Here is a 22968-nt window from a genome sequence, read left to right as displayed (position 1 = left end):
CTAATCAGCTTAGAACATTTAGAATGGAAATCATTAAATAAACAGATGAATATACATATTATTAAAAAATAAATAAATATGTTATAACCATAAACATTAATGTTAGTAATCATTTTAATATTAAAAATAGTTATTACATTACACAGTGTTTTAAATCATTATTAATGACTAAATTTAATGAATTGAAACAAATCAGTTATAACAAAAATAATAATATAATTTATGTTAACTCACCGGATGGGTACCTTTCACCTTCTCCAGTTCCACCTATTAAAAAAATTACAATAGTACTATTTTACACCTATACAACTAAACAAACATATTTATATATTAAATATATTTAACTCTAGAAATGACAGTAGTATAGTTCTGTGTTGATAACCCTATTTATTGTATTATATAAACATTACTCGCTAAAGTTATCAATGTTCTTGAATTATTAATTTTGACATAATTATTGCTTTACATCATTCTTGAAGCTGTTATGAATGTAAAACACTCGTCAACAAAAAATGCGAAAGTGTATTTGGTTCAGTGAAAAAAATAATGGGAAACTATTCCACTTCTCACTTTTCTTATTAAGCCTGACAGGATGCTTATTATCGTGAGGATGGCTACACCTTTACTAAGTGTTAATAAGCGACACTTATTTGAGTTACCTTTAACATTGCTATCGTTATTGCTATTGTTATTGGTTATGCATGTTATTACTCTCATCTGTTGCCATTTGTAAATTGATCATCCTTCACTGCAGTACAGTTTTGTTCTTTGTTGTTATGTTTTTATAAAATGCCTTATTTAATCGAGGAAAGGGTTGCTACATTGGAAGCTCATGTGCGTACTGGATCATGAATGATTTAGTTAGGAAGTGGTGAACAATGGGATAGGGTTTCAAAAACCAGATGAAATAGGCAACCTTCTGTTAGGATTCCGGAGGTGGATATTCAAAGAATTTCAGCCAATATAATAAATAATCTATACTTATCACAACAAAGCAGTGTAAAATGTACATCTTGCTACAAGTCTTCATGATTTAAATTTGAAACCGTATTACGTAACAACCCAGACAAACTTAACAGAACAGACAAACCAAAACATCTTAATTGTTGCGACTGACTTCTAAAAACACAGTTGATGGACAATTAGATCTGATGCTATATTACATTTCAGATGAAGCCCGGTTTCAATTTTCTGGGCACATTAGTTTGCACAAAACTAGGTATTGAATGACTGAAAACCCTTATTGACGTTTAAGTCCCAACTTCACAACATGAAAATTGGTGTATAGTGTGCTGTTTCTGGTAATTGTACAGGGGGACCAATATTTTCTGATCACACTGTCAATATAGAAGTGTACAGTACAATTTTGAAAAGTTATATGCTTGGTTAAGAGACTGTGAAAAAGAATGTTGTTTCTTCCATTAAGATGGAAGAATGTGTCCCTTCAAAAAAGATCCATTTCAGGCGGCTTTTACAGAAGAATGAACTGTTCCTCAGAGTGGCCTCCATGTACCTCAAAGAATGTAGTTGTGATTTCCCCTTTAGGGGTATTTGAATGATAGATCTTGAATCAAAATCCCGTACTATAAATGGACTCGAGGCAAACATTTAACAAGAAATCATTGGCACTGACAATAACGTTTTGGACCAGGTGACTATCAATGTGGTTTCTCTAGTACAAAAGTGCATCACAGTGCAGGGCATTCACTTCAAACATTTTTGTAAAAATATGATAAATACATGTCACAACTGTGTTTAGTCTGTAGTGGTTTGGTTTCAAGTTTCACAACCGTATAATGGAAGTTTGCAAATCATTAGACAGTTACAGTAGCATTTTTATGAAACATCCATACATAATTACAAAATATTTCTAATTAGTAAGTTCAAATAAAATTAAAAAGTAAATGAACATTACATATCTGCATATCACCTGAATTTCAAGTATTAGAAATATTTTTTTATAATACAATTGAATTTTTGAGTCATAGTTTTCAAAAATCCTCCTTTTTATCTTGCCCTCCTATGATGTGTAGGTCTTCCTCTACTATCAATTTCTAGTTTTTTCCATCATTCTTGGATAACCAGTTCAAAAATCATAAAAGAAAACTGTTATCTAAAACGTTTTCATAAATATTTCTTTGCCACAACCATATAACCGCCATTATGTGTACACAACAGGTATTTACACCAAAAAAAGTAGCCCTAACATTATATACCAAGCATACCTGTCGATGTCAATTACAAACCTTTTTGACTAACTAATCAACATTAAATAAAATTATAAAATAAACGGACAACAACAACAACAACAGGTACATGTGTAACCTTACCATAAATTCAAAGTATTACTTTGATATCCACTCTTTTCAAATGTGAAACAATTCATATAGAATTTGTTACTCTACAGGTTTAGTTCTCATTTTCCCTTCCAGGAAATGAAACACAACATAGTCATACAAGTGAAAATATCTGTTACAGATTCTTTTCTGTAACAGATATTAAGTTAAAATATTATTATAATTAAAATTATTATCAGATATCACAAACTGTCAGTATAAGCAAAAAAGGGTAATATTCTTTGTACAGGAATTTGGAAGATTAAAAAAAATAAATGTTACAAAGAGATAATTGTTAAAACCAGTAATAAATATTTCATTATAGTTTTATTACAACTTATTTACTTTACGAAAACTTAAAAGTAGATAAGTTTTCAAAGATGTTGGCAGTTATAAAAATGCAACTGCAAGCCTTTACAACATTCTGATTAATTATTACTAGAAAAAAATGAAAATTTAAAAACTTACCGTGCATTGAAGTGCTTGGTGTTGGTTCACACTGTTGTCCTCCAGTTGTCTGTTCTGCTTTAATGGTAGCTGTAGCAGCATCAGGCGGCCGATCATCAATCAAATCATCAGTTGAATTCCCGTCAGCATTTACACTGTTACCATCCTGCTGTGACTCTTTTCCATGCGACTGTGCTGATGAACCACTACCGGCTCCACCAGGTGAATGTTGCATTTCGCCCATGTTGACCTCTAACAGCTCGGGTGCGTTGTGCAACACTGAACACAACATCGCTACAAAAAATTAGTATAAAAAAAATAAATAAAAAAAATCAGTGTTCAAAATCAAATAGACAAATAGATTACATTGGGAAGGAAAGAGCTGCCTACTGATAGAAAAACAATTCTTTTTTATCAGCAGCAGAATGAAAGTTCTGTTATTGAAACTGATGAAATTTAGTGTGCAATTTATGATGATAAGTATATGTTTGTACCATTATATAGTACAAACAAAAACATCAACAAAATCTGCCATTATTATTATTATGTAAAATGATATTATGCAGAAGTAATGTGTTGTATTTTGTCATTTGTCGAACACCATAAGATGTGCAGTTTCCAAATTATAAAAGTTAACAACTCTCTTCCAAATTAATTTTTTTTATCTTCACAAACCAAAATTAATAACAGATTAAGAAAACTTATGACTTTTTTTTAGAAGATCTTTGTTGAATATTTTCTTTCAGAATGTTGTATGAGTTCACTAATATTATTCTGTAATGCCACATCTTAAAAATTTTATTTTTTCTTTCTGCATTACTGCTGTCCTTGTTTTACTATCTGCGGTACATTCATCAAAAATATCTTCATTAACTTCTTTCCATTTCCCAAGTAAATGATGACAATAGCAGATATCTTTATCTTTCCTACTTTGTCTTTTCTTTGTCACTTTAATAGCTAAATAACAAAATTCTATACTTGATATGTTATCCTATCTTATTACTGTGAATCCTCATTATTTTAATCTGTAGCAATTAATTACTTTTTTTTTAGTTTCAAATTCAATTTCTCTAACAATAAATGAGAATTTATACTGTTCATTTTTACTTATTCATTTATAACTTCAATCCAAAAATTTAATTTCATCAATCGGTCTTAACATTTTAATTTTTTGTTCCTGAACTGTTACTCGGATCCTAATTTCTCTTTTAATTCTTTTACCCTTCTATAAGCGGATTAATCATTATCTCGGTCTCTTCTCAATTACAATTTGCATTTCATTCTTATTATGGCTACCTTATTTCTAGTAAAAATTATAAATAACTCTTCTTTCTGTAACTTTCAATCTGATGTTTACAAAAATCTTTTAAACTCTAACACATGCTTTTTTTTACAAGATTTACGAATGTTAAGTACATATCAGAATGCTTAATTCAAAGGCCTAAAATTGTTTCCCATGATTTTTTTTGTAAATAAACTGGTCCTAATTCTACAAAACATCCAATCTTCTCATCTTCTAAGTTACTATACGTAAATTGAAGCAACATAAGATTTAGAAAATATACAATAATATAGTTTGATACCTGACCCAACCAACCTTATACATTTTGAATAATCAATAATAGTTTTTTAAATTAATACAAGCAGGAAAATGTTATAAAGAATATAATATTTACATTGTGTTTAGAAATATGATTTTTAAATATGAACTCATGAACTATTAAATACCATATGAAAGAACTGTCAGGCCGTTAAGGTAACTGGTAATACTGTGTTAACATTAAATTTGTAAATAACAGCCTACATATGACTGTGAATTGGATTTAAATGGTAATTTTGCTATTCTACACACCAAGCAGTTCTGAGTTGGACGGTGGAATGGGGAGTTAATGTTTGGTGTGTTAGCGAGAGGGAACTGGCATGGTTACATGCCAGTCACTCTGTTCTATCGTCAGTACAGTTATGAGTAAGCAAGAGATTTTGTTGTCTGTTGCACGATGTACAATCTTAAATTTTTCAACTGCTGAAGGTAGATGACCTGTGGAAATTTTAACTCCTTTAAATGTACAGTTTGAGGACTCTACATTGTCCCAGAATCGAGTGAACACGCTGGCCAGACAAGAAAGTGTAGTAAACGAAAGTCATAATTGATACCCAAGGTCAAGTCTCATAGCTGACAACATCTGTGGTTTGAGAGCTTATCAAAGGTGATCGCCAATTCACTGTTGAAGAAATCCCATCAGAAGTAGGTATCAACTATGGGAGTGCTCAATCCATCTGGGCATCTTGGCTTTAGAAAAATTAGGGCTCGATGGGTTCCGAATGTTCGAATAACTATACCTTATTGCACCTTCAATTATTCTGAACCTTTACGGTGCTGGATCATTGATATCTCTAAATAAATTCAATGTTAATCTGTTCAATATATGTTTATTTACTATATGTATATATTTAATATATGAATGATTTAGATTAACAATACAATAAATAAAAAGTAATATATCATAAAAATCAGCTGGTGAACTTGTCAACTGGAGTAACAAATTTATATACTTTTATGAAATAAGAAGAAAAGTTAGTTTGTTTACCATCAATAAGGAGGAAACAAAACATGAAACTGAACACCAAAGTTGTGGACTGAAAATCAAAAACAAGTCAGGTTGGAGATCTGTGAGAGAGTTCTGAATCAATTTCGGCAAGGGAATGATTTTTTCAGGTGCAATGTCACATGTGATGAAACATGAGTCCAACATTACACTCCGAAATCAGTAATGGCGAGTAAGGAGTGGTGAAGGAAGAATGAGGGTTGCCCAGTGGAGGCCAAAACATATCTGTCAGCCAGAAAAGTTCTTGCAATGATTTCTTTTTGACTCAAGCGGAATTTTACTCATCGGTTTTCTCCACAATTCACAAACAGCAAATGCGGCTTACTATTGCCACCTACTGAAACAAAAAGATGGGGTATGCTCATCTGAGATGTCTTCCTTATCAATGACAATTCCAGGCTGCACATAATGATTTTGACAAGGGATAAATTGGAAAGTCCTTGACCATATAGTTCAGATTTGTCTTCCTGTGACTGTTTTTTGTTTTCGTCCTTGAAAGAGTTGCTTGGAGGGGAACGGTTCAAAAGCAATGAAGCCAAAACAAGAGCATATGCAAAATTGGTTGATGATTTGTCCTCAAACTTTTTATGAAAAAGGAATATTCAAGCTTCCAAATCATTGGTAAAAGTGTGTGGATCATGCACAGAGAAATGATGAAGGCTCGTCCCTCCCCACCGCCGCATGATCGCATACTGGATACTTGTCTGGATCTGGGAACCAGATCCCGCCTCACACCTCACAGACGAACAGCATGTCTGAATGTATCGGAGGTTCCGGAGCACAGAGAAATGCACAGAGAAATGATGAAGGCATGAATTATGTATATTATTAATCAATATATTTATTTAAAAAAAATAAATTACTGTTTATATTTAATTCAATTAAATCAATTGTAATTAAATCACCTTATAACCATGGTAAAGATTAATTTTATAAGAACTGATTACTTTTAATGAAGACACATTTGAATGTGAACATTTACATTTAATTAACTGAATAATCTAGTAATATAAAACATTTTTCAGGTGAGTCCTCTTTTGTTTAGCCAACTTGATAGTATAAATTACAACAATATTTTAGTATTATTGAAGTGTCATAAAAGTGTATGGTACACCACCAAAGAATTCATTAAAATTTGTGAGTTTAGTGATGAAAACTAACAACTTATTTTTTTTTATGTGTTAATTCAGATATCACTAGTTTGTAAATATTATGAAAAAAAGTTTTTGTTAAAATTCAGTAGCCTGCATGGTCAGTTCTGTTGTGACCCTTTGAGAACTCATATGAAAACAGTTAAGAAAAACTTACGACAAATAACATTAGAGAAAGCTCTTTTTTCAAACACATTTTTCCAAATTTAAATTTAGTTCCTGGAAAGTCTCTTTGTGTTAACTGTTTCAAAAGTATTTTTTCTCAGCAGAACAAAGAACTACATGAATGCAAAGACCAAGAACAATTCATTGCCCCATATAATATTGAAAATTAGATGCTGCTTGTAGCATTTTGGGTGTATCACTTCCATCAAAATTGAAAAAAATAAGCATGGATCGAAGGCCATCAATATTAAAATTTAAAATAAATAGAGTATCTGAAAAATTGTCAGATATCACAACTATTGTTTAACCACAGTAAATAATAAACTTTCATTGCTATAAAAAACAGGCTACTTCATTGAAGAATAATTAATAGTTTACAACTATTTATTTTTTCTTCGATAGTATTTACAAAAACAAAAATTAATTCTTGAAAAAAGATGTAAGCTCATTGAAATCTCAGCTTGGGTAAGTTTTACAAGCATTTTTGAACCAAAATTGTATTACATTACTGGTATTGGTTAAGTTATTATTAAATTACGACCTACCATTTATAAGTTAAAAAAAAATATTTTAAAAATAATGAAAATGTCAACTTCAAAAACATAAGGACTAAATATAAGAAAATATATAAAAAATGAAAAGTACAAAGACGACAAGAAACTTTTCTATTTGCCAAAAAATATCTACAAAAACACTGCTAGTTGTACAAACTTGAGATTTTTATCACCAACCCCATCAGAGTTATTTGAAGCAAAAATTTGAATTTAAAAAGAAATTTAATTATAAAAATTCATAAAAATTTAGAGGTAAGCATTGATATTATTTATGGTAAAACTACTAACATATACCTACATATGAAACAATAATTCAAACTGTGTATTCCGTCCCTGCCTCTTGAAAGAAAATTACCAAAAGTGAAATTCCACGGTTTTTCATGTTCAACTTTATTGGTGTAAATTTCTCATAAAAAGAAGAGAGACAGATACCAATGTTAACCATGTTTTACCATGAGAAATATAAATAAATTGTTTCATTCTTCCAGGACCAGTAGTTTTTTAGTTATGATCTTTTCCGTACACCCTTACAATCACAAAAATAGGTGTGCGCATTGTAGCAAAAATGGCCACCACAGGTTAACAATTTTAAGGTCCTGAAACATGAAGGAAACAAGTGGGTAAGTTTCATTTTTTTTTTGAATTGGTCAAGCAACCAACTTATGTTTTTTGGGACACTTCAAATGGACTGACCCATTATCAATTTTACTCTAAACTGGCAAAACCAAAAAGACAAAGTGAACTAAACTTGTTTATATTAATTTGAAAACATTACAACATTACGTGATAAACAGACAATTAAATATTTTTTTTCAAAACTCCGACAATTATTTAACATCTAATTGTATATGGACAATATTTACAGTTATTTTCTGGGACATTATAAATTAATTACAAGGATATAACATTTATAAAGAAATGTAATGCATACTGGAACGTAATGGAAGAACAAAATCTTGTACAAAGTAACAGATGCTGCAATTTGTAGTTTTATTCCCCGATTACCATCATTACAAAACTTGTTGATTCACGGCCTCTAATTTTCTGTCTGTTGCCACTGTTATTTCTGTTGTTGCCAAAGTTGAATATTCCTTATATGTAATCATGTCTCAAAACAATGTGCACTGATAAAATTTTTAACAGTAAAAAATGTGGGCGTAAAGTGACATCCATCATCATTTAAAAATCATTTATGGTGATGAAACTGTTATATGGTGGGTGATTGAAGTACTGCAAATAGGTGGGCAACAAAATTTTGTGCATTAGGAGTCAGTGCTAATACTGAGAATGAACTTTGATTTGCAGCATTTGACCGGTTTCTATGACTGATGAGAAGCACCAAAAGAAGGTGGATGAACCGGGGGTCAAAATGAAGTCACATCACACAAGGTTTTGGCAGCCGGATAGGCATATCAAAAGAATGATTAGGACATATTCATGCACAACTGGGGCTATTGTAAAATCTGTGCTGTGAACAACTTTGAAGAGTTATTATGACAAGGGAGATGACTTCCTTATCAATACTGTGACGGGAGATGAAACTTGAATGCATCATTATGACCCAGAAGAAAAATGGTATTATGGTTAACTACAATCAAAAATATTAAAAAAAACCTTCCACAAAAAAATTCTCTTAACAGTTTTAAGGATTCCAAACTATTTGCATTATCTTAGCTGAAATATTTATTCCATTTTTTATTTCAGATAATCACTTTTTTTGTAGAAAAAAATTTACTTTAAATAAAATACATATTTGTGACCAAGGCAGTTGAAACTGTAAAAAATTATTTGTGTAACTTTACTCGACGGTAACTATGATTGCAATGTATGCATTCCTGCTACAAAAATTACAAATAAAATTATACCACTTGATTTCTTTTAAAGTGTAAAAAATTAATTTTCAAAATTAATTTTTCATAATTGTATACTGAATTCAAGTAATTATCCATAAAACCTGTATTATCTGTAAAATCAACTGCATCATTGAGCATTATCTTACTCCATTAAATATAACAAACCAATACACCAAAACTGTTTTTAAAAAAAGAAACTAAAGGAGAATCTAAATTTTTTTTGATTTAGCAGATTTCCACTTTAAAGAGGAACTTTTCTTATGTAATGTAAATGTTGCTGTTGCATAATCACTCTGTTAGAAAAAAACCACCAGTTAAACTAAACAGTATTCAAACAAATTTTAATGCACTTCGAAAATAGACTATTAAATTTATTCAATATATTTATCACTATGGTCAACCAATGATTTTGATGGCAGTGATCTAAAATATAATCAAGTTTCACCATCATTAACCTATCTTTCATATCATATTTTTGACAAGTGACAAGAACAACCAACCAGCCATCTGATATTTTGCATTAATTTTTTTTAACATTACTGCAACTTCAATATTAGGTCTTAAATAGAAACCCTTTTCACTTGCGCACTTAAAAACTATCCACAAATAGATGCTTAATTAGTTATTACTGAAAAATTGTTTTTTTCCCTTCTCTTCAATATTTACAATTACTGCATCTTTATTTCTTATTGCATTGCATCTTAGAAAAGTTTTTTATTAATTTTTAAATATGGGAAAATTTGCTCAACATGAAAAACTATTTTACAGATAAATGTAATACAATATTTATAGAAAACAGTATACGCATCAACTTATTTAATTTATTACAACATTTTTCAATTGTTATTTTAAATCAGCTTAATAAAAAAATTGTATTCATTATAATTAATCCTTAATTAATTGTCAACTTAAAACCTGAAGAAAAAATGAACACTGATTGCAATAAAATTGATGGTAGGTAAATCAGTTTCCAAAGAATTCATTCAAAGTATTTCCTTTTAAGAAAGCATTCCAGAATCAAAACAAAGGACAAATATAGCCTGAGTTACAATTGATTTTAGAATGCTGTAATACTAGAAAAAATGTAATGAACTGTATGTCTTTTACAGCAGAAAATAATTAACTTCTATTGATTATAAATTCATCTCCTTTATTCATTTTACCGTTATTCAAAAGTAAGACATTTCACAAGAGTGCACAAAACAGGAAAGAAGCTTTCACCTCTGCATTAATAGGTTTCTGGTCAATTAACTTATTCTTAAAAACCACTAACAATAAATACAAACACATCTGTGTATAGGTTAATTTTTTTTTAGTTTAAAAATTAAAAAAAAAAAAAAAAAACAGGGGACATGGTAATGTTAAAAAATATCATACTCTCACTTATTTTTCTCTACACTGACATTAATTCTAACTAAATAAATTCTTTATTCTCTTTAGATTATCTTTTTTTGTAGCAACAACATACAATTTAGCAGTCGCGTTAGATTTACGTGTGTATGTGGATGATAAAATTTGATATTAATTAGCATTTTATTTATTTTTTTTAACTTTTGTTTTATTGAATAAATGGAATTAAAACATGTATATTTTGTTTCATGAAATTTGCCTATTTGAAAAAAATCTGATGTGGACATAACATGACTTCCTTGCACACCTATTAAATTACATACACACATTTTTTTTTAATGAAAAGTATATAAAATTCTATTTCACTAATAACTTCTGATTTTAAAAAAAAAATTTTTTTATTGTTATTATTGAATAATTTTTTATTGAAAATTTTTTTACAATCAGAGATTAATATATCAATATATTTAAATTGAAAAAAAAGGAAATAAAGTTGGATTCAAACCGATGTGCTTTCTCCTTGTAAGATCCAAATATTTCATTAATTAAAATTTTATCTGGCTATAACTCTGGAACCAATGAAAATAAGTACCACTTATGATATATCATTGAAAAGCTCTCAATGAGAGCTTAATACTGCAGCAGTTAAGATAAAGTACAAAATCCAGATTTTTGAGTTTTGGAGTTTTTTGGTCAAGTCAATTGCAATCAAAAGGGAAGGTGCACAACTAGAGTTACTACAGTCCTAAATCCAAAATTTCAACATTCTAATTCTACGGCTTATCGTTTTTGAGTTATGCAAAATACTTTATACGTATATATGTACAGATTACTATCCACGCTGAAACTAGTCAAAATAGATTCAGGGATGGTCAAAATGGATATTTCAGTCGAAATCTGTAAACCGAACATTTTTGTGATCACAATGTTTCCTTTACTTTGTACAAGTAAAAAAAAAAAAAAATTGTAAATACATTACTCTAATATATACCCCTAACTATTCCAAAAAAAAAAAAATTAATTAAAATAACAAAACTACCTCCAATAGTAAAATTGCAACACAATAAAAAATACTGCTAACTGTACATAAGAATAATAAATAAAAAATAGTTGTAAGACCCACAGTTTATGAAAAATTTGTCTGCATTGAAGGGCTGTGAATCGATTGAGGATTTTTTTTGCTTTCACAGTTTTCCTCTTTATTGAGATTCTATAGAAAGGCTTTGCTGTAGACTAATTTTAAGTAAATCTTGTTTTTGTTTGAATACAAACAATTTTAACTGTTACTTTTCATCTTCTACAACAGTGAGCTATATGAAATAATTGGTGCTACTTTATTATGCCGTCTACCTTCATCATGAGGTCTAAAGTAGTATCATCCCACCTTCTCAGTTAAGTGTTCCATCTAATTTATTTTAAAAAGTAAACTAATATTATAAATTATATACAAATTGAATATAATTGGTATATTTAATGTTGATTAAATGATGTTAGCAAGCAAAGCAAGTGTTAGGTTAGGTCGACCTCCGTGGCATGAGTGGTAGTATCTCACAGCCTTTCATCTGGAGGTCCTGGGTTCGAATCCGAGTCAGACATGGCATTTTCACACATGCTACAAATCATTCATCTCATTCTCTGAAGCAATACCTAATGATGGTCCTGGAGGTTAAACAAAAAAACGGTAATGTTGCTGTGTACTCAACTACATATGATATCGACATAAAATAAACTAACCTTTTTTTTTGTTTAATCCGGGACCACCGTTACGTATTGCTTCAGAGGATGAGATGAATTATTTGTATAGCGTGTGTGAAAATACCACGCTTGCCTGGAATTCGAACTGGAACCTCCGGATGAAAGACTGAGATGCTACCACTCGTGCCATGGAGGCCAGCAAACACAAAAAACCTAACCTAACCAAACTTAGCCTAAAGCTCACTTCACTCATTAACCTTATCTAATTAACATGAAATATACAAATTATATACAATTGTATATGCAATGGTACAATAGACCGCATGTAGTGATAGACCTCATGATGATGGTAGACCGCATACTACAAGTACTACCCAATAATTTCTACTCTGTAAAAGTTATAATAAAAACCAAATATAAAATATAATTTTTTTTAAATATTACAATTTTCTTTAGAATTTGTAACTGCTGACCTGGAGAATCTGTTCTATTTGGTTGAGAAGAAACTTCATCCTGGTCCTGATCCTGCCCATTACCAGAACCATTCCCGTTTGTTTGATCACTGCCAGACAATTTTCTTGGCCGTCCTCTTTTCCTTTTAGGAGCGGTTAGAGCAGAACCAAGTAATGGATTAGCAGCCATAGGTGGCAAACTACGTTTATGCTGAGGCAAATGGTGAATCCTATGTAAATGTGGTGGCGGTGGTGGGGGTGGCGGAGGTGCAGAAGACGACAGCAAGGAAGATGCAATGGATGGAAGATCGCATCGTTCCTCATTAACTTCTGTTAAACCTTTTATCCTCAAAGATTCTGCAACCTTGAATCAATAAAATAAAATTTGTTAAAAATAACAAATATGGATTAACACAAACATATTCTAGAAAATATAAGTATTATAAAATGTATCTTCAATTAATAACATTGTGATCAGTAAATACTCAATAAGAAGTATTAAGATCTGTAAGAGAACACCAGACAAATATACAGAGACTATATAAATCCAATAAAAAATTTGTATTAGAATAAATTTATAAACTTATCTAAAAATCTTGAACTAGCAAAATTATCATATACAGGATGATGTGGGCAGGACAAGTTTTAAATACAAGAAAATTCTAGATATGAGAAAGATATTTTTTATTTTAAAATTAGTAAACTAATGTTGTTGACCTCCACAGTGTAGTGGTAACATCATGAAATGTTTAATTTTCATCCAGGCTATGATATGAATTCCAGCTAGGCATGGTATTTTTCATGTTATAAAATTTCCATTCCATACCTCCAAGCATAAACTGCAAGCTTATGTGATGAATTAAACAAAAGAGAAAAAAATCAGAACTGATATTAAAACCTTTATTTAAACAAACTAATAGCATTGAAAATTTTTTCTGGCTTCCATGATATAGTGGTAATGCAGTCAGACTGATGAATGTTTTTAATTACCCACATGATTTTGTAAATTTTCTTATAACTGTAAGCAAAAAACAATTATCTCAAGAGGCACTTAAAGGATAAATTATAACCATTTTTTCTAAACTTTTTAGAAAGGCACCTGTGTTTTCTGATTTGATAACAAGGATCATCACTGATAACATCTTGAAATAATATATATAATTTTTTTTTTTGTATAATAATCAGCAGCATTATACATTTGTTTTTCAATTCAACTATCTTTATTACCAAATGACTGCACAACACTTATAAGGTAATCATCTGATAATGTAATAGTAAGATTTCCAACTATCCAACCGACCAGAACTGCTTATTACCATCATCTACATTTCATTAAACATTCATAGTGGCACTTTATTACTTTCAAGTGGTTAAGCACATCTGCTTTTGCAGAGAATTTTAATAGTTTTTTTTTCTTCATTGACATTTGCCAACATTCCAAATTTAAATTGGCTGCAATAGTACACAATTCACAATTCTTCCTACAGCAGGAATGATGATCAAAACTATTACAACCAGCGTATCTGGTGCGACAAGAATCCTCATGGTACCATCCAAAGTAGCCATCAACAAAGATTTTCCCAGAACATATGGGCAGATATTTTTAATGACTATCTTTTGGGTCCTGTCATTCTACCAAATCATTTTATCTCTAAATTATCTTGCTCGTTTAACCGAAAATCTTCCATATTTTTTGGAAGATCTACAATTAAGAGAAAATATGTGGTTTCACCACAACGGAGCTCCACCACATTTCAGTCAGTCGGTATAAGATTTCCTGCATGAAACTTTCCATGAAAAAATGGATATGCTGTGGAGGGGTAGTGCCTCAGCCTGCTCGATGACCTGACTTAAACCCCCTTGACTTCTACCTGTGGGGCCATTTGAAAAAATATTATTGTTTATTCAACTCAACATTGAGGACCTTCAACAAAGGATCCCAAATGAATTTCAAGAAATTAGGAATACTCCCGGAGTTTTTGAACGGTTAAGACAATATCTCCGAAAAAGACTGGAGACTTTTGTAATTTCTAATGTTGAACACTGAACATCTCTTATAACCTTTAACAATAATTAACTGTTTAATTACACCTAATGTTCTACAATAATTAACATAAGATTATCACAGGCAGTTCTTTTATTTTTTTAATTATTAGGTCTATTATTGTGAAAAAATTATTACTTAATTTGATTTTAATTTGCAATACTAGAACTAACAATAAATAAAAACAATATTTAATCGAATTGAACGTAAAGTTGTGGACATGAAAACAGACATAAAATTACAACATCAATTTTCTGCCATAACTCTGCAATTTGTGAACTGATCTTAAAAAAAAATCATTTTGTTCAAAATAAAAAGCTTAATATTTTAGCGAATCACATAAAATTTGATAAATATTTATGAAAAATAATGGATTGAAAAATACACATGGCTGCCATTTTGCAATTTGCGAAGGTATTTAATTCCTGATTTTTTCTAATTTTAATACTTTATTACCAAGACGCTTACCAAATATTAATGTGATTTTTCTATCCCAACTTTAGATATAAATATTTATATAAAAATAACAAAATGGTGTACAGAGGGAGAATGAAGGAGAAATCGCCATTTTTCCTAAGGATATTTTTTGTTTAGTTTTACAAGTAGGATCTGAAAAAGTATAGCCAGCCCACCATTTTAGAAACACCCTGTGTACACACACACAGTACTTCTAAATTATACAAAAATAACCTTTAATAACGAAAAAGTAAATAACTTGCAAAATAGCAAAATTGCTTAAAAAATCGTAAGTTTCATTCTTCTCCAACACCATCAGCTCCTGATGTTCTTACTACGTGGCACACGCAAATGAGTAATTCCATCAGTCATCATAGAGTTGTATACTGGTGAAAAGTGTCCTCAGTGTTCACACGGCTTCATGAATTCAAATCATATACCATTTGGAAACAGTTCATGACTAAATATCACAAGCAACCACCTCAAAGACAATCTGTTATTGTATGGTACAATTGTTTCATTAAAACAGAAATCGTTTCTGAAGTAGCAATTGAACAAGTGAGGCAGACAATCTTTCGTAGTCCAGGTAAATCAACCAGACATGCCAGCTTAGAATTGAATATTTCTAGGGTTACAGTATAGAGGGTATTGTGTAATCGACCTTCATTTAAACCCTACAAATTACAACTGACACAAGCTTTGAGTAAAGGTGATAAAGAAAAATGAACTGAGTTTTGTGTAAACATGTTAAACATAATTGAAACTGAAAATAATTACCTTAATAAAACTCTGTTCAGTGATTAAGACCTTCCATACATACCAGCGGTAAGATGGATTGACATAATGTTCGGATACGAGGTGAATAAAACCCACATATAATCAAACATGTACAGGACTTGCCTAAGGTAAATGTTTTTTGTGCTATAAGCTGTCACAAAATTTATGGTCCTTTCTTTTTTGCAGAGTGAACTGTAACTTGCACAATGTACCTGGACATGCTTGAACATTATCTAATGCCACAATTATAACAGGATATGGACACAGACTTCATTTTCCGGAAAGATGGTGCGCTGCCACATTATCATCGTCCAGTTATTATATATCCCAGTAGCGAAGTGCTTACTTTGATTGGACGTGGTGTAACAATTTTCTGACCACTATGATCGCCTGATTTAACTCCAATGGACTTCTCTGTATAAGGTTATGGTTAAAGACACAGTGTTTGTTCCTTTGCTTCTAGGATATGTTAACAAGCTGCTACACTGGATAACACAAACAGTTGCCACCATAGATCAAGAAGACATGCTTCATAGGATTTGGCAGAAAATTGATTACAGATACGACATCTGCTACATTACTAAGGTATATTGTAAAATATTGAACAATTGTAAAAAATGAAACTTGAAGTTATACTGTATTCAATGTTGTATCAAACATTTATGTAAGCTGTTTACTTATTTCATTATTAAAGGTTATTTTTGTACAACTAATTTAGAAATACTCTCTCTCTCTCTCTATATATATATATATTTTTAATATTATATTAAATATAAATCACCAAATCACAGTAATTAGATAAGATAAACTTATATTAATTTCAAATTACTAATTTTTTTTGTATACCTCATCTTCAGTTGGTATTAAATTCTTTATCTATTATATTAAAACAGATTCATTTAATGAATTGTCATTTTTTCAAAATTATGTTTTCTATTGGTATGTTTAACTTATCTAATTACTGTGTTCTGATGGTTTGTAATTCATATAATATTAAATTTTATTAACACAGTGGTAAAAATGTTAATGAATTATTTAAAATATATATATAAAAAATAAAAACAGTACACCATTTATCTTTGGTTTCAGATAATTATAATTTAATGTTGTTTGTACAATAAAAACTACCAGCTTATCATTATAAATGATATCCACAGTTGGGTATATATGAAGGTAAATCAAATACAAATGAGATTTTTGTTCCTGAGCGTCTACGGTTGGTAGGATTGTGGCCATGCTTCTAGTATGCTTGGGTGGGGTCATTAGAAGTGAGGACAGCCAGCCATTCCACACTCCTAACCAATTCATCAGTAATGCTCATGATATCGGAGCAATTGACTTCACTGCGTAACGCATAATAATAAAATTTCTTGCTTGTGAAGGAGTTCAAGCGACGGAAATTCTCTGGAGATTGACTTCACAGTTCGGGGACCCAACACTGACAAGGACTTGTGAGTTTGCTTGGCATAGAGTTCACAGAAGGATGAGAGCAAGTGGAAAATTAGGAACATGACCGCCATCCTTGAACCAGCATTACAGATGAAAACATTTGCATGGTTTGAGACATTCTTAAAGACGATTGACAAGTGAGAATATCTGAAATTGCAGAACAGGTTGGAATAAGTTATGGGAGCTGTCAAGCGTTCATCGCAAACAACCTACATTTCCGTAAAGTGTGTGCCAGATAGGTCCCTTGCCTTTTGATTACAGATCAGAAGTTGAGACGTTTGGAGGCCTGTCAGAGGCTTACAGCAAGGTTTGCGAAAAAAAAGTGATGCATTTTTGAGTCTACAACAAAACGTAAAGGAAAGGGGAGGCAGCCCCAGTAAAAGCCAAAACTCGACCGTTAGCTGGCAAGGTTTTTCCAACTGTTTTTTCGACCTGCGGGGCATTTTGTTCATTGATTTTTTGCATCAGTGATGCACAATCAATGCTGCTTACTACTGCGAGCTGTTAAATGAGATGAGAGCTGCATATCACCGCAAAAGATGAAACCAACCGATTCGAGAGGCTATCCTCTTCCACTACACCAGGCCCCATACTGCAACTCTAATGATCTCAAAACTTGAAAAAATGCACTGGACTCAACTTGATCATCCTCCCTATAGCCTGGATCTGTTGCTCTTCTGTTATACTTCATACAAGGAAGTAAAAATTGATTTAATATTCAGCATTACCAATCATAATTGATTAGTACAGTTACATAATTGTAACTGTGATAAAGAAACTTAATATGTTTGTATAAATGCAAGGTACTATATAAAAATTAACCTATTAAAGATATTGATAGATATACATACCTTAAGGAATGCTGTCAATCTATCCTGATCAACACTGACTTCACCACGATACATAAAATCAAGAAGTGATCGCATATCAGCGTAAGGGACATCTTTTAATATAACTATAGGATGTTTGTCGGGGTGACCAACAAACAACGTCTGGAACAATTAAAAAAAAAATTTTATATCCTGTGATAAAAATTAAAATTATACAAATATAAAAATTTTAAATATTACTGTAATCTTTTTGGTGCCACTGTGGTACAATACTTAAATTTTTGTCATCATACTATTCATTAATACTTATCCAAATGTACATCATAAGTATATTTACATTGAAGAAATGGATAGAATTTTATTTTGATCTATTTTTTCAACAAATTACACTTCAGATAGAAAAATTGTAATATTTATATCAGTTAACATCTACCTATACCACTTGTGATATGGATAAGGAAATACAATTAGCAAAAAAAAAAAAAAAATTGCATCATAGTCAAAGTAACAGTCTGTCAATGTAAGTTAATCATTTGTTATATCATATGAAATAAATTACAGTGGTTATTTTAGGATAGATAAATTAGAAGTTTTTTTGCAAGAATTATTTCATTACATCTTTATAATGCCCATGGTAATAACATGCTTATAGCATTGATAGCTTGATTGTAATATGTAGCAACGTTTTAACTTTTATTGTATCAACATCAGACGTAACCATATTATCAGTTGTAAATTCTACTAATCACTGCTTTCTTGTCTAAATTAAAGATGGCAAAACTCTTTTCATTGAGCTTAAAAATTATCTGCTAAAAATTCCTTTGATATAATAAATGAAACACTGATTTGTTAAATACTAGTATTAAATATCTATCTAATATTACAGTGAGAAAGCCACAATAGTGTTCAGTGAAGAGGTAAACAATGGGTACTTAAAAATGGAGTAAAGTATGAAAGAATGTATTATCTAAGGCGTAGCCACTAAGAGAGATTGAAAATTGTGGGTATTGTAAAGAAAAGTTCACATTACAAGTAGAGGGATGATTTCATGTTCAGCTTGATGATGTAAACTTCTCCATTATACCTCTTTGTCGTTCCCATCTAAGATATTTGCTGCAATTTTTAGAGAAAATTGAATGAATAATCAATTTACACAGATGTTGTTCTGCATTGTTGCAATCAAAATTAATGTAAAATTTCATTAATAACACAAACATGTTTGATTGCAACAGTATTACAAACCCCATAAACAGAAAAACTGACAATGGTTGAGTTAAAGAAAGCCTCGTCCTTTCCTCAAGTCAATAAAAGAACTGGACTTATTTTGTAGTTGGTAGCACAGTGATGTCATATTTGCAGAAAATGATAGATTAGGTCATTAATAATATTAGTCACGAGAATTTTACAGCCTAATGAGGATTTCATATTTTTTATTTAGGTTATATTAAAATTTATTGAAAAAAGGCACATTTCAGACACTTACAGCTAAAATTGGAAATGTCTGGTAATTTTTTATGCAAGTGCAAAAAAAATTGCACTAAAATTTGATCTGATAGAGATTACACTGATAGACAAAAAAAATTTATTTTAATGTTTCTCTAAGTGTGATACCATTTCTTGAATTGCTTTTTTGTGTACATTACAGATCTGTAAATACAATTTTTCTATCACCCTTAGTTTTAAATAAATTACAGTTAAAAAAAAAATTAAGGAAAAAAATCATTAAAATCTGTAAAATTTATAATTTTGCATGGCCATACCTGTGTTAAGAGTGATCTCGCTGATGCTTTTCTTTTATAAACAGCCTCAGGCACATCTCGAATTAATGTCCAACAGTAATCGGCTAGTATGTTAGTATTCCACTTCCCTTTATTAGCAGCTTTCCATCACCGAAATGTCCTGATGGAAACGTTCATCATGTTCGTCCCTTATGTCTCCGAGGTTGTCCAGGGAAAAATCCAGATGCGAGTGGAGTAACTGTATTTTCAAAGACATATTGCATCCCATAGCTCTGTATGAAGTAAGAAGTTGATTAACAATATCGTGGTAACTGTAGGATTTTTGTGTGCCGAGAAAATGTTTGCAAATGTCTTTAAGTGAAGCCCAAGCCGCAGTTTCTATATTATTTAACATTGAGTTAAATACATCATCTTTGACCAACTCTCTTACTGGAGGACCAACAAATATTCCTTCGTTAATTTTCCCTTCATTTACACTCAGAAATTTCTGCCTGATGTACAAAAATTTGAGACAATTCTTCATGGCTTTTAAAAAATTTTTCATTAGTCCTAGCTTGAAATGGTGAGGGGGTAAACATATTTTTTTGGGTTCAACTATGGCCTCATGAATAATATTTTTCCCATTTGGAGTTAATTTTTCTTGTTTCTTCCACTCTCTCTCTTCTCTTTGGTAAGATAATGTTTATTCCTAACTCGGCTGTCCCATTTGCAAAGAAAACACATGTACTTAGTATATCCTAATTGCATGCCTAACAAAATAGCTATAACCTTCTAATCACCAGCTATGTTTTACTTATGTTTACATATGTTTTGCTTATGTTCCAGCTATGTTTTTTATAATTTATTTTTTCAAGAACATCTTTCATCACATTGTATGTCTTTTTCAAATTAAAACCATAAGTGATTGGTATTGAAGGATAGTTACCATTGTGTAGTAGAACCACTTTTAAACTATACTTGGATGAATCTATGCAAAGGCCTCAGTCCTCAGGTTTACGAACTTGCACTAAAGTGCAACATAAGCTTATCAATATTTGTGCAATAAACAAAATTATTTTCATCAATAAACTACTGAGAAAGTTTTTTTTGTTGACTTCGAAAGCCCAAATTTTTGTATTTTTTTGAAGTAAATTCCAATCTTGCAGTCATGATCCTAACAGTTCAGCTTGATTTTTTGATAAATTTAAATCCCTAACCAAGTCATTTAATTCACCTTGTGATATAAGATGTGTCTTATTGGAAGATAATTCAAAATCAAAATCGTTGTCTTCTTCAGTACTGCCCGATTCTTCATCACTGCTTTCAAAACATCATTCACAGGTGGCTCAGGAACTGGAATAATTTCATTGTGAGATACAGGCCTGATTGCAGATTGGAATCAAGGATATTTTACAGTATGTTTACAGTTTTTAGAAATTCCAGACACACTTGTTAAACAAAGGTAACAATTGGTTACACGATCCTTTGATTCATGCCAAACAATAGGTACACCAAATGGCAAAGCCTTCCGTGTACCTTTCAGCCATCCTCTTAAATATACAGAACAATTAGTGCATATTATATGATGAGCCCATGTCTTATCCTGATCACCAATTTTACACTTAAATATCATTTTTTAAATGATATGCTTTTTTAATTAAAGGTGTAATGTTTTTTCTACTTGATTTTATGGTAAACTCACCACATACATAACAAAAGGCATTCACATAATTTACACAATTTCGAGGCATTATGACACTGCACTGTTAACAAACTTAAGACAGCAATAAGACAGAACAAAATTAATTCATTCTTAAATCCAGTGCTTAATACAAAAAACACAGCAGTTTTCAGCTACATGTTTTGACCTGCACAGACATGATTAATCTTGTTCATGAAGGCTCGCTCTTCAGTATTAGATATGATGTAATATCTGACTATGATATGATTTAATTCTTTGTCTAGTATTTGTTTATTTATAGCTTACAAATTATGTTAACAAAGTTACACAATACAAAATGAGCTAACAAAATACAATATAGGAACTTAAAATGCTAACTATACACTGAAAAATGAAAAAAAAATCCTTTAATTAAAATTTAAAACATTTTTCAAAAATGGTGGGTGATAGAAAGATTCTGAGCTCATATTTGTTTTCAGCATCAAAAACAGATTAAAATCATCTATCGCATGTTAGGAAATAAAAATTATGTTTATCAGTGTTACGGTTGAAAGATATTCCCACCAAACAATGGTTCTTTTAAAGAAAAAAAGGATATGAATTTGGTATGCATAAGCATTATCAGTTAAAAAAATTACAAAATCTCCATCCACCCCCCTGATTTAAAACAAAAATTGATTGGTACCAATAGATCAGTATATCATACATACTTCGCTACTTCCAAATGTCAAGTTTTGATATTTATGTTCAGAGGTAAGAACAAGAATTAAAATTTGTTACCCTCTTTAAGAAAAGGAAATCTATCATTTTTTGAAAAATTTGTAACTATTAAATTAAAACTGTACATTTTAAATTTTGTGAGGAGGATTTCTGAAAACCTTTTCACAAATATTAATTACATTGAAGAGGTGTATAATTAATATGTAAAAAACTGTCCCTTCTGAGATTTTTACTGAGATGAACAACAATGCCCCTTGTATAGAAGCCATCGTACCAAATTCCATGTATTCACATTAACACAGTTCAGTGACATAAACTGAATTTCATTACCTTCCATACTCCTTTTGAAAATTCATCAAAATGAGAATTAACCATACCTAAATACATATTATTACACAGATAATTAACTATTAAATCATAATAGAATTAATAAGAACCAATACTGATTTGAGTTAATATATTTAAAACAAATGCTAATATATTTCTACTCTTACTTTAAAAAGATTATTCAGAAATACTTGTTTTATAATATTACGTAAACATTGTTTCTCAATTAATACATCTCTTTAAATGATGATTTTTTTTTGTAAAATCATTATACGCTTAAATAAACCAAAAGAAAAATCATATTTTTATTTTTTCTGCTCCCCCACCTCCAAAATCATCTTCCAAGAAATGTTTTTG

The 22968-nt window shown here is 30.6% G+C and overlaps 1 protein-coding gene across 4 annotated transcripts in view; it reads right to left on the bottom strand.

The window, feature by feature from the left end:
- Positions 1 to 22968, bottom strand: part of ttk (zinc finger and BTB domain-containing protein ttk) — a 95642-nt gene that overhangs the window by 49875 nt on the left and 22799 nt on the right. For 3 of the 4 annotated variants that reach the window (XM_075379639.1, XM_075379636.1, XM_075379637.1), the window contains exons 3-6: positions 18187 to 18327; positions 12631 to 12973; positions 2805 to 3077; positions 235 to 267 (exon numbers count right to left, since the gene is read on the bottom strand). In XM_075379639.1, the coding sequence (XP_075235754.1) occupies positions 235 to 267; positions 2805 to 3077; positions 12631 to 12973; positions 18187 to 18327 (790 nt within the window). The remainder of the gene's footprint in view (positions 1 to 234; positions 268 to 2804; positions 3078 to 12630; positions 12974 to 18186; positions 18328 to 22968) is intronic. The other variant, XM_075379638.1, reaches the window with a different exon arrangement.

This window comes from Lycorma delicatula, chromosome 12 (genome assembly GCF_047948215.1).
Source record: "Lycorma delicatula isolate Av1 chromosome 12, ASM4794821v1, whole genome shotgun sequence".
Classification (NCBI taxonomy): Eukaryota; Metazoa; Arthropoda; class Insecta; order Hemiptera; family Fulgoridae; genus Lycorma; species Lycorma delicatula.
Note: the sequence above shows the minus strand (reverse complement) of the source record. Positions and strands in the feature narration are given on the sequence as shown.